Below are 13,079 nucleotides of genomic sequence, written 5' to 3'. Positions count from 1 at the left end.
GCATCCTCTCTTGCGCAGCACAGAGCCAACCGTCTTCGGGAACCCAAGTGCTTCTGATGACTGCCGAAGTCTCCGGCGGCGGGAGATTAAAACGGAAGAGCCTGCGGGGGGAACGAGGAGACAGACAGGAGAATGGGAAGGCTCTATAGGACCCAGAGCCTTCCCTCTCCTTTGGTGAGTATCTGGGTTTTCATTTTTAAATTTGCTTCAGACTTGCTGTAAAATGCCAAAAGGAAAATAATATGCTGCTCCATTTCACAGATCTTCATCTCCTCAGCCATCTGTAGCTGCCTGCTAGCTCCTCCTCTGAAGCCTTGCGTCCCCCATAGGGACTCACGGGATCACCCAAACATTTTTTTTTTGTTTTGAAAATATCTCCTTGGAGCAAGTTTAGGAGAAAAGTGTCTGGACTGGAACCCTCAGTTGTCATAATATCATGTTTGGATCTGTTCCTGGAATCTGGCTTTAACTAATTACTTTTTATGCCTCTTTTCTTTACTTTTTATCATAGGTCATTTGCATACTACACCATTAAAGACAGATTGCCAAAAATTTTAACACAGGTGATCGACACCATACATCGACATAAAAATAAATTCTATGAAGAACATGGAGAGGTAAGAGCTTCAGCTAAATATGGGTGAATATTTAAATATGGGAGGGCAGCACGGTGGCGTAGTGGTTAGCGCTCTCTTGCAGCGCTGGGTCCCCGGTTCAAATCCCAGCCAGGTCAACATCTGCAAGGAGTTTGTATGTTCTCCCCATGTCTGCGCTGGTTTCCTCCGGGTACTCCGGTTTCCTCCCACATCCCAAAAACATACAGATAAATAAATTGGCTCCCCCCTAAAATTGACCCTAGACTACAATACATACACTACGCAATACACACATAGACATAGGACTCTGGTGGGGATCAGATTGTGAGCTCCTTTGAGGGACAGTTAGTGTCTAGACTATATACTATGTACAACACTGCGGAAGATGTCGACGCTATATAAATTCTAAATAACAATAATAAAAGTGAATTGTACTAAGTCTGATAACAAAAAAAAAAAAAAATAGTCCATGTGACTCAAATTGTACCTGAGATGGGAGGAACAGGAGGCTTTTTGCTCACCTAGTGTTACCTGCAGAACCCCTGAAGTCTGTCAGCCCCCTCGGCGTTCTCCCATGCCGATCCGTTGTGCTGCTGCAGCCAAATTAAAGACTGCAGCCCAGGTCGGGAGCATTCTGCTTTTTCTGGAGCCGATGGTCTTGAGGGCGGGACCACAGCTTTATCAATGGTACCAGTCACTGCACTCTCAAAGTAGCAGTAACAACTTTTTGGAGCCCAATAAGAGCACAGTAAGGCCTGGTGCACACCAGAGGAGTTTTTCTGAGCGTTTTGAGTTTTTAAATCTGCTGCTAATGTTATCCTATGTGTCTGTGCACACTGGAGCAATGAGGTTTTGTAAAAAACCCCATAGCATTACATTTGGGAAGAGGTTTTGAAACCTCTAAAAGCTCTTCCCAATGTAATGCTATGGGTTTTTTTACAAAACCTCATTGCTCCAGTGTGCACAGACACATAGGATAACATTAGCAGCAGATTTAAAAACTCAAAACGCTCAGAAACACTTCTCTGGTGTGCACCAGGCCTTACTCATGTTACTGTAGTTTCCCATAGCACACTGAAGCCGGACATAGTGCGCTCTGTGGGGGGGGGGGGGGGGGTAGGATTCCACGCCGAGACAGAAGGGGACATAGGAGGAAACAGGAGGGCCACTTATGCATGGTATGTACCGTACTTGTGGCTGTGCGCTGAATTGTATTATTCGGACCATAAGACTCACCGACTCCCTTTTGGGGGAGAAAAAGTGTGTCTTATGGTCCGAAAAATACGGTAATTACCTGTTTCCTATGTCTCTGTAGCTTACAATAGATTGTAAAAATTTGCCAGATTGTGGACTGGTTTATGTCCTCATGGGGGTTTTGCAGTGGATTGTAAGTAACTTTTAAAGGGAACCTAAACTGAGAAGCATATGGATCTTTCCTTTTAAAATAATACCAGTTGCCTGACTCTCCTGCTGATCCTGTGTCTCTAATACTTTTAGCCACAGCCCTTCAACAAGCATGCAGATCAGGTGCTCTGACTGAAGTCAGGCTGGATTAGCTGTATGCTTGTTTCAGGTGTGTGATTCAGCTACTACTGCAGCCAAAGAGATCATGCAGGGCTGCCAGGCATCTGCTATTGATTAAAAGGAATCATCCATATCCCTCTCAGTTAAGGTTCCCTTTAAGAACACTTTGCAAGACCAGCAACAATTTTTATGAAATTCTGACTTAATAAGCAAGCAACGTCTTGATATACAAGCAAACGAAATTATACATGTGTCACCACATCTTAACTGAGCCGATGGTTCTTCTTCCTTTGACGCTGCAGGATTATGCTTGACTACCTAAAGACTGCGTCACGCCAATAGGCGTGAATGTGGCGGCAGCCCCAGGGCCCGCTTAACACTGATTGGCGTCAAGTCCTGGAGCTGCAGTTTAGTAGGAAAAACACGCGCTCCGCGGCCGTGAGCAGCCTTGCGGCTAGCAGGCGGTTTAGTATACAAAAGGGTAAAGAAATCCCCTTTGTTTACATCCTTACAGCGCTGCTATCTAGTGCAGCGCTGTACAAGGGACACTCGGCTGCCCCTCAGATTGGCTGTAAATCTAAGCTTTCTCATAGACTGATGCCTATGAGAGGCGGAGAAGAGGACGGATCGCCGTCCTAAGCAAATCGGGACTGGGCAGGGGGGTGGGAAGGATAAATCTAAGCTTTCTCATAGACTGATGCCCATGAGAGGCGGAGAAGAGGACGGATCGCCGTCCTAAGCAAATCGGGACTGGGCAGGGGGGTGGGAAGGAAAGTGAGGGGGGAGGGAAAATCAGGCACTGAAAGCCTGAACAAAACAAACCAGAATCCCCAAAACGATCCAGCACTGCTCTTTTATCATAATAATTGCTTTATTGGATCTTTCAAAAATACATAAAAAGTGTACACTCTGCCTCTGAAGAAGCTGGTTTAAACCAGCGAAACAGCTTTCAGGCTCTTTCCACCCCCACTGCTGTGTACCTGCTACTTCCCCCACCGGAATAAAGGAATTTTAAGAAGCGGTGCCCCCTCTTTTGTCTTCAATTCTACTGGATACAACTAATTTGTGGATGTGCACGCTCCTTGGTCCTATGCCCGGTGTGTCTGCCCTGCTGCATTTTGGTGCCAGGTACTGTGCTTTTTTTCTCTCCAAATCTACAATCCTAGAACAGCATGCAAATGACCGGACCTGATGGGGAACTGCAAGGACTGACCTCACAGAGTCGCATCCCCCTACTCCATTGGTCAAAAAAGAATGATGTCACATTTTGAAACAAACAGACATAAACATTATTGTGGTGATATATTGGGGTGCTGATAATGTTAAGGATAATAACAGAACATATTTCTGTCTTTTTTCTGTCTACTGGGTAAAACCCAGTAGACAGAAAAAAGATGTGTATTGTGCTTGGTAGTAATTGGCCACCTGGCCAGAGTAATCTGAAGGATAATGTAAGTCTGTATGTAAATGTACATTACCTCTGCCCTCATTGTCCAGCCGGGGAAACTGTGTGTACTGCTAATTAGCGGCCAGTTGAGGAAGAATAGGCTGGTCGGCATGGCTTTTGAACTGGAATCAGCCATTGTCCCATCATACAAAGGAAGCCTGCCAGAGTGTTGGGGATGGGAAGCGGACACCTGAAGGGGTTGGAAATTTCTACAGACTTTAAAAACGGAAGTGGAATTGCTTTGAAATCTGTAAGTGTAAACAGGATTACAGGCAAACTGCTACCTGTAACCAAAATTCGATCTTTTCATGGATGTGCTAAAATACACTTTAACCAAGGAAATAATGTGGAGGAAGCTTTTTGATGTCTGCAGAGTTCAATGGGTGACATTGTGTCCTGCCAAACTTCAAGAAGCTAAAACAGGAACCCCCTTTGAAGTGCATATCACAAGAAGGATTATGACAAGCGTGATGTCACAAACGGGGAAACTGCATTAGTTCCTGGGGGATGGACATTAAATGCCCCAGGGGACACTTCGGACTATTTAAGGTGGCCCAGGACAGCCACCGGGGTCTTCTCTCGGAGGTAGCGAATAGCTAAGGAGGATCGCGACTTCTGGTCGAAACGGCGTCCTCCCGTCAAACAACGTTCTAACCTAAGCTGGTAACGTTCTTTTTTCCCCCGTTTATTTTTACGCAAATATCCGTGTGTGTTATCTTTGTAACTTTTATCTTGTAACTATTTTTACTTTGTTTTTTGTAATCTTTTTGTATATATTAAGTTCTGCATTGTTCTATGTTTTTCTAGAATATTAAATTATTATTTAATAAGTTTGACTTCTGCCGTACTAAACTAACACTCATAGCCTAGAAGAGACTGAAGTGTAACCGTGTATAAGTTCATGCCTAATTGTACGTTTGAGCAACACTACCGTATGAAATTGTAATTGCATTGTGTGTGGGGGCGTTTGTCATACGTTGGCCTAAGCGCGCAGCTGACCCAACGTACGAACAACGCCAGTGCGAGTAGCGACAGCAGAGTGGCTAACAGTATCGTTCGGAACGACTGTTAGTGGGTCTTTGCTTCACGACAGTGTAAGATTGCAACTGTGTGTGTGTGTGGGTGCAATGGCGTTCCCGTATTTGGCCTAAGCGCAAAGCTGACCCAAATACGAAAACGCAGATTGCGTATTGAGCACTCAATAGCTGAGTGAACGTGTCTAGCAACGCTAGTGGTGGCAGTGGGAAGTGTTTGAGGGGTTCCAGCCTTGTTTGTAGCTTAAATAAGGCTGTTCCCCGCTTAATCTGGTCAAACCCGCAGTCGGGAACCGTATACGCAGGCGTGCCGCGGGCTGGTTCCTGACAATTATTATATACCTGCTCCAAGACCGTTACTGAACAACTAAAAGATCCCAAAAGGTGGATAGGAGTCCCCTGAGTCCCAGGGTATAAATAGAAGGTCCCCATCTACAGTATGATGGGCAAAAACGAAGTTACACCTGCAAACAGCGCTGCCCGCCGTCGCTATGGCAACCACTAGTCACATGACCGCTATACAAGCGGAATGACGTATCCAGCGCCGTCCTGACGCTCTGTCGCCACCGTGATGTGTAAAAACAGCCGTAATGTACGCGGAAATAACGCGTACACAAATACGCTAACCCATAGGACTCACAGGGTGTCCATATCCTACCTTTTTTAATAAAACAACACCCCTCTCCCTCAAAGCACTAAAAGGCAAGGGATTAATCAAACAGGCAAAAGAAAGGACATACAGGGCAGTATCCCACCCCATGGTGCAAAGTACAGAGCATAAAGTTAAGAGTCACCAAATAAAATTAAGGTCATATTCTTTATTCAAACCCCCCCGTCCGGTAGTCCCAAGTTCCCTTATCCAGCGAGCCTCCCTTTTTAGCAGCTCTCTCCCCCTATCACCCCTAAATTCCCGAGGTACCCCATCCAAGACTTGAACTCAAAGTTGACTCACATCATGTCGAAATTGAACAAAATGCTCAGAGACCGCATGATCCATACTCTTACCCCTAATGGTTGTTTTGTGAGAGGATATACGTTCTTTAACCACCTCGGCGTTCTGATTCCCAAGGATTTCTGTGCAAAAAGCGGTACATTTAATTTTCAGCACCTTTTTTCCTGTAACTTACCAAAATGAGCCAAGCAAGAGTTTAGTATACATTCTGAGTATAATAAAAGTGTCAAACACTAATTCTTGTCAAAAATAAAATAAAATTTATGAATAACTAACTGAAATACCTTGCATTTTTCCTCAATGCAGAAATATAAAGAAAATGCAGAAATAAATAAATCAATGCAGAAATAAATAAATGAAGGCAGAAACAAAATTATACAGGCTACAAGTGTACCTTAGAACACTTCTTTAGTGTGGTAGATCTTGAAGCATGGTAATGCGCAAAGTGCCACGTCACAATCTGGGCAGTAAGTGCGGGTCTCCTTCCGCATCTTTTTGCCATCCTTGTCCTTCTTATTGCAGCAAACAACGCACCTTCTTGTAGGGTTTGCTTTCTGTGGGGTCGGTGGCAAGTACTCCACAAAGTGTCTCCCTGAAAGCCGTGCCGGATTCACGACATATGATGCCCTGCGCCCCGGTCTAGATGTTGACTCTGGTGGGGGGTACTTCGTGCAGATTGCTTCCGTCAGCTGCCAGACAAAGTCATGGTGGGGTACAGGCCTTACACACCTTTTCTTGTAGAGCACATAGCCATTCCACAAGCACTGCTCAAGTAAGTGGCGGAAATTTTTTTTATAATATTTCCGCTGCTGCTTGCGGACAGCCGGATAGAAAGTCATGGCTCCATCAGCCCTGTCCACACCCCCCATAGTGTTGTTATAATCCAGTATGGCTTTGGGTTTATCCACCTCCTGTTTACTCCTGTTGGTGGTGCGGACAGTCTCGGCATTATGAATAGTGCTGAGGACACAGACATCACGTTTGTCCTTCCACCTTAGAGCCATCATTTTGCCTTTCTGCCAGGCAACGACCTCCCCCTTTTTCAGCTTCCTGGCAGAAAAGGCCGGCGGCAGATTCCGACGGTTAGCCCTCAAGGTACCATAGGCATCGGTTTTATGCTGGACCAGGTAATCAAAAAGTTCAGGGGAGCTGTAGAAATTGTCTGTCGTCAGGCAGTACCCCTGATCCAGCAATGGCTCAATTAGGGTTAGGACAGAGGAGGTGGCACACCCAAACTGGCTGAACTGAGGGGCAAATTTGGTGCCTTTGCCCGTGTAAATTACAGAGTTCCAGATGTACCCGGAGTTGGCCTCACAGAGCATATACGACTTCACCCCAAAGCGTGCCCTTTTTGAGGCAATAAATTGCACCCAGCTCAGTCTCCCCTTATATGCCATGAGGCTTTCGTCAACCGTGATGTCGCGATCTGGAACATACACAGCCTTGAAGTTCGCAACAATCATCTGGTATATGTCCCAAATTTTTTTCAGCTTGGGTGCGGGATGGGTGGCCTCATCAAACTCCTCGTTGTTTCCGAAGTGCAAATACTTCATGATGAGGGTATACCGTGGCTCGGACATAACAGATCCAAAGAAGGGCGTACTGAGGATCTTATTAGTGGTCCAGTACCACTTCTGCAGCGGCTTACCAACAACTCCCTGGAGGATGACGAGCCCCAGGAACACCCAGATGTCGTTGGTGGTCACAGGTTCCCACTTCCTGCTCCGCGAGAACCTGGGTAGAGAAGATCCCTGCTGATGTTGCGCTGCATAGCGATTTGTCTCCTCAACAATCTTGCGGATGACGTCATCAGTCAGGAAGAGCTCCAGAAAGGACAGCGGACTCTCGTCGCACGCGATCTTCTGCCCGGGTGCCCCTGTGAAGGGGAACCTGGGTGGCGGAGCTTGAGTGGGGCTCCCCAGCTCACACCAGGTGCGTGCGACCGTCACTGGCTCCTCGGCTTCCTCATCACTGGTCTCCGTCTCCGAAGACAGGTTACCGGGAACATCGCTGTCTGTCGATTCCTCTAGGAGCTCGTCTTCGCTGTCGCTTGCCTCGAGGACATCCAACAACTCCTCGTCACGCACACGCCTCCGGGAGGACGAGGCCATGACCCCAAGCAGGGTACGGGGTCACGAGCAGCGACAAAAAAAAAAAAAAAAAAAAACCAGCAAAAGCAAACGCACAGGGATCACAGCGTCTTGAAAAAGACGGAAAGCAATACGCAATCTGACAGTAATATGAACGAAGCTAAGGCTGGAAAAAAGCAGTAATCGCACAGAAATCGCACAGAAATCACAGATGATAGCTGTAAACAGACTAACACTGGACGCTGAGGACTCTGAAAGAGGGAGAGCCAGTAACTGTTCAGGGCTTTTATTGAGAGCTGACAGGTGTTTGTGTTTGTGCAAACAACTTTTTGAAATACAGTAGCATGATTGGATTACATAGAGTTTGTGTACCTATGTAATCCAATGATGCTGTCGCCGCGACGGACACTAGGGGGCGCAGGAGCCGGCGTCAGAGGAAGTGGCTGGGCTACGCCATCTTCCCTGACTGCCAGATCTCCGTAGGCTTGCGGAGAGGAGGGGAGCAGGGACCGGAGGATCGGGGGAGCCTGGGGAGCGGGGACCGGAGGATCGGAGGAGCCTGGGGAGCCTGGCGCCGGCGATCAGAGCCAGCAGGAGGGAGAGGGAGCCCCGCAGCAGCCGCAGCAGCACAGAGGAGGCGGCGGAGATCACGCTGTGCACGCTGGTGAGTGGGGACAGCGCTGGACGAGCTGAGCTCGTCCTAAACACTAACAGCAACTTTTTCTTGGACGAGCTCAGCTCGTCCAGAACGCTAGGGTGGTTAAGTTCTTGAGTGGTTTTCCCCACGTAGCAGCTGCCACAGGGACACTTCAACATATAAACAACATAGCGTGAATTACAAGAAAAGCATCCTCTAAAAGTATATCGTTTCCCCGAAGTGGGATGGGCAAAAGAATCACCCTTTATAATACTGTGGCACATGTGGCAGCTGAGACACGGGAAAGTACCACACAATCGTGGCGGTTTAGTATCGGAACTAGGGCCAGGGTCAAATTGGACTAATTTAATTTTCAGTGGTGGGGCTTTCTTAAAGGAAAAGACAGACTAACCAGCAAGCTCATGGTGAACCAGAACTCATTGGAGTGTGTAAGGGACTACAATGGTCCTAAAAGCCCCCTTAAAGGAAATTCGGGAACATGCGGGAGAGAATGCCTGAGCGTGCGCCAATGTTTAGCAACAATACCTTGTACATCTTTACTAATGGTATTATATGTAGAGACGCATGCAATCCGTCCCGCATTTCCCCTTTCACCATGGGCCACCACTCTTCTCCCACGATATCTAGTGAGGGTGTTAGGAGCATACCCCCTAGCGTAAAACTTCCCGTCCATTTCCACCAATCTCCTCTCTCTAAGTGTATCATCATTAACAATCCTAGTGACACGATCATATTGGCTATTGGGGATGTTAATCACCTGATGACGCGGATGGAAACTATTAGAATGAAGTACAGAATTCCTGTCCGTACCCTTGACGAACAGGTCTGTGGATAGATGACCATCACATTTGTAGACCCTTGTGTCCAAAAAAGAAACCCTCACCAGGTCCGCATTCACTGTCAACCGTATATACGGACATTTCTCATGTAGAGTTATCAACAAAAGCTATAAGGGTCGAACGTGGCCCCGCCCACAAACAAAAATGTCGTCGTTGCACAATCTGAACCAGGTTTATGGATGATAGACAACACCTCTGTGTTCAATGTGCACAACTTTCTCAGTGGATACCCTGCAGCTCTGTGGGGAGAGCATATGTAAAGTATAGTACTACTGTGTAACAAAGTAAACCTGAGACAGATAAAATTAAAGTTTTATACATACCTGGGGCTTCCTCCAGCCCCATTCAGGCTAATCAGTCCCTCACTGTCCTCCTCCGCCACCTGGATCTTCTGCTATGAGTCCAGGTACTTGAGCCAGTCTGGCGTAGTGCGCATGCACACACTCCGCCTCCGGGAGCATACTACACCTGCGCAGCACTATTGCGCAGGTGCAGTATGCTCCTGGCTGTGGAAGCGGCATGCGGCCGGACTGCGCTGACTGGCTGAATTACCAGGACTCATAGCAGAAGATCCAGGTGGTGGAGGACAGCGAGGGACTGATTAGCCTGAAGGGGGTTGGAAGAAGCCCCAGGTATGTATAACACTTTTTTTCTTTTCATCCGTCTCAGGTACCTTTTAATTTGTAGTCACCAAACCAAATTGTAACAACATATCAAACTATTTGATTTCATCAGCAAAGGGAGTGCACACATTTGCATAAATCAGCATCAGTGCAGAATTATTTCCATCTCATTGACCATCTCTATTAGTTACACAGCTACACATCAGGCTTTATTCTTACAGCATAGACGTTATTTAGTATATATGAGATTCCTGTGTATACATCATATATACAGTCACAATCAGATATGTATATCTGACCTTAAAAATACGGGGACTGCTTTATTGAAGCAGCACAAGTAACTAATTTTGATTGGTTTATTTCATTTTTGAGGATTGAGCACAGCTATTACTGTATATATACTGTATATATACATTATTTTTAATGACTATTATCTGAGAAATAGAACATTTTATCTTATTTTTTTTTTATTTTAAATACAGTTACAAATTCATTAGGAGTCGGAATCGGTGCATTTTTTTCCGACTCCGACTCCAGGCACCCAAAATTGCTCCGACTCCGAAGCCCTGCTTTATTGGGTGTATGGTCCGCTTTAATCCGCAGTGACAGGATCTAGCGAAGGACTATTATACTGCATGGAAGTGACCCTGCTGTTCTTTGTTACAGGCAGGCATGGAAGCTGAAAAGAAGGCGATATCTTTCTTCTCGAAGCTGCGGAACGAGATGCAGACAGATAAACCCATCCTGCCACTGACCAGTGACTGGCCGGATACCCACCTATGGAACCAGTACCTGGAGCAGCAGAGAACTCTGCTGAATGAGGGGGAGGAGCCCAGCTGGTTCCGGTCACCCTGGCTGTACGTAGAGTGCTACATGTACCGCCGAATCCAGGAAGGGATGATGCTCAGGTGAGGATTTCTTCACACGCCAGTCTGTGTATGTGTCCATGTTTGTGGCGTAAGACTTAGAGATTGTACCTCCCCTTTCTGCTCCGATTGGCCAACTGTAACCATCTATCCTCCTCATTTGTTTAGTTGACTCCGACTCTTCCTGATCATATGTACTTTGGCATGCCAGGTGTGTCTGTCAATCACAGCTTCTTTCAGCTGTTGCATAGGCATGTTCATAGCTTTTCCATCTTAGCCTCTGCCTTCCTCTTCTTCTTTTGCCCTCAATTTTTTCAAGCGTCAAGGATTTCTCCAAAGAATACGGTCTTCTCATTATGGCCCATATGCAATTCATGTTTTCTCTTAGGAAATAATTTTTTATCTTCAATTTAAATGAACATTTTAGCACTTTGCAATGGAAAAAAAATCCACAAACTGTGTGAAAAGGTACTGTCAAAACTATTCTGAGCATTTGTTTGCTTTTTGGTGGTATAGAAGGCATTTTATTTATAAGTTGTGAAAATATCACCTGGGAGAAAACTCAAGTGAAAAAGTCAATTGCATGGGGCCCATGTGTCCAAAGTATTGGAGTTTTAATAGTAAAAACAAAAATTTGCTTTCCTAAAACAGAAAGAATTTGCGATAATTCAGGTTGGAGTGAGCGTGAGATGTCTCCCAGAGCACCACTGCTGAATATATGCAAATTAACCATTGTACCCTTAGAAGCTAAACACACCTCCAGAACCGCTGGATTGCAATGATGTGTCAGCTTGTTAAATTGTACAGAGCCATAATAATCCAACATGCATACAGACTGTTTCGGATTGTTTGATCCTCATCAGTGCATGGCATGGATTAATTTGGCTCTATGGAGTAGGGCTTGTAAACCGAGAGGTACAGACTAACCAGCATGCTCATGGTGACCCAGAACTCATTGGAGTGTGTAAGGGACTACAATGGTCCTAAAAGCCCCCTTACTAAGATGTTAAGAAAAACAAAAATTTGCTTTCCTAAAACAGAAAGAATTTGCGATAATTCAGGTTGGAGTGAGCTCGAGATGTCTCCCAGAGCACCACTGCTGAATATATGCAAATTAACCATTGTACCCTTAGAAGCTAAACACACCTCCAGAACCGCTGGATTGCAATGATGTGTCAGCTTGTTAAATTGTACAGAGCCATAATAATCCAACATGCATGCAGACTGTTTCGGATTGTTTGATCCTCATCAGTGCATGGCATGGATTAATTTGGCTCTATGGAGTAGGGCTTGTAAACCGAGAGGTACAGACTAACCAGCAAGCTCATGGTGACCCAGAACTCATTGGAGTGTGTAAGGGACTACAATGGTCCTAAAAGCCCCCTACTAAGATGTTAAGAAAAACAAAAATTTGCTTTCCTAAAACAGAAATAATTTGCGATAATTCAGGTTGGAGTGAGCTCGAGATGTCTCCCAGAGCACCACTGCTGAATATATGCAAATTAACCATTGTACCCTTAGAAGCTAAACACACCTCCAGAACCGCTGGATTGCAATGATGTGTCAGATGTGTCTCGAGCTCACTCCAACCTGAATTATCGCAAATTCTTTCTGTTTTAGGAAAGCAGTTTTATTAGTAGTATCAGCCCTTCTAGTGAACACTCTGGCCTTATTTCTGTAAGTGACTGGTTAGATCTTCTGGCAGTCCAGGGAACTCTCATTAGCTTTCTCCACACACACAGTGCAAAAGTATACATTTTTCTACACATGACCTTATTTAGCACGCTGGCGTAAGCCTTTATGCGCACAAACCTTCGCACGCGTCAGATCTCGTGGTAACTGCATAGCACGGCCATGCTATCAGTTATAACACTTTTGTGAATCAAGCCCCATGGCTCTAACTACCAGGGATCTGGCCACTAATAATTAAGTGCTTGAATCTTTGTTGGTGAGGTGACATCTCTATCCTTTAGTATCTTGTCCAAGTTTGCCATAGCTTTCCTCCCAATAAACAAGCGTCTCTTTAGGTGCCCAAACATCTAGCAATTTATGGGCAGATCGACCAAGAGACAGACTTCTCTGTGATGGAATCTGATTGGAGAGAGACCGGATTTCAGCATGAAATCTGTCAAGTCGGACTAGCGACTCTGCCACCTGCCTAGCTGCCCTACCAAATGTAAATGTCTCTCCAATACCCCAGCACCCCCACCCCGGTGCCCGTGCAGAGTAAAATCTCACCTGTCCTGCTACTGCGACTCCTGGCCACCGCCCTCAATCCTGTGTCTGCTGTCGTACCAAGTGTCACCACTTGGCATAATCAATCGATTCATGGCTGCAGTCACCATCTGCAGATATCTTCCATCCCAGGAAGAGATAATCTGCTACAACTTCTACTTCGCCATCTCTAGTCATGTGACATGACTAGTAGTAGCTGTCTAGTGGCACTTGGC

At 45.9% G+C, this 13,079-nt stretch overlaps 1 protein-coding gene across 2 annotated transcripts in view; it reads left to right on the top strand.

Annotated features, from left to right (window-relative positions):
• LOC137564357 (damage-control phosphatase ARMT1-like) overlaps positions 1 to 13,079 on the top strand; it is a 98,624-nt gene that overhangs the window by 80,044 nt on the left and 5,501 nt on the right. For both annotated transcript variants that reach the window (XM_068278136.1, XM_068278135.1), the window contains 2 exons: positions 512 to 617; positions 10,430 to 10,671. In XM_068278136.1, coding sequence (XP_068134237.1) covers positions 512 to 617; positions 10,430 to 10,671 — 348 coding nt within the window. The remainder of the gene's footprint in view (positions 1 to 511; positions 618 to 10,429; positions 10,672 to 13,079) is intronic.

This window comes from Hyperolius riggenbachi, chromosome 3 (assembly GCF_040937935.1).
Source record: "Hyperolius riggenbachi isolate aHypRig1 chromosome 3, aHypRig1.pri, whole genome shotgun sequence".
Lineage (NCBI taxonomy): Eukaryota > Metazoa > Chordata > Amphibia > Anura > Hyperoliidae > Hyperolius > Hyperolius riggenbachi.
The sequence above is the reverse complement of the archived record's forward strand: the minus strand, read 5'-3'. Positions and strand labels throughout refer to the sequence as shown.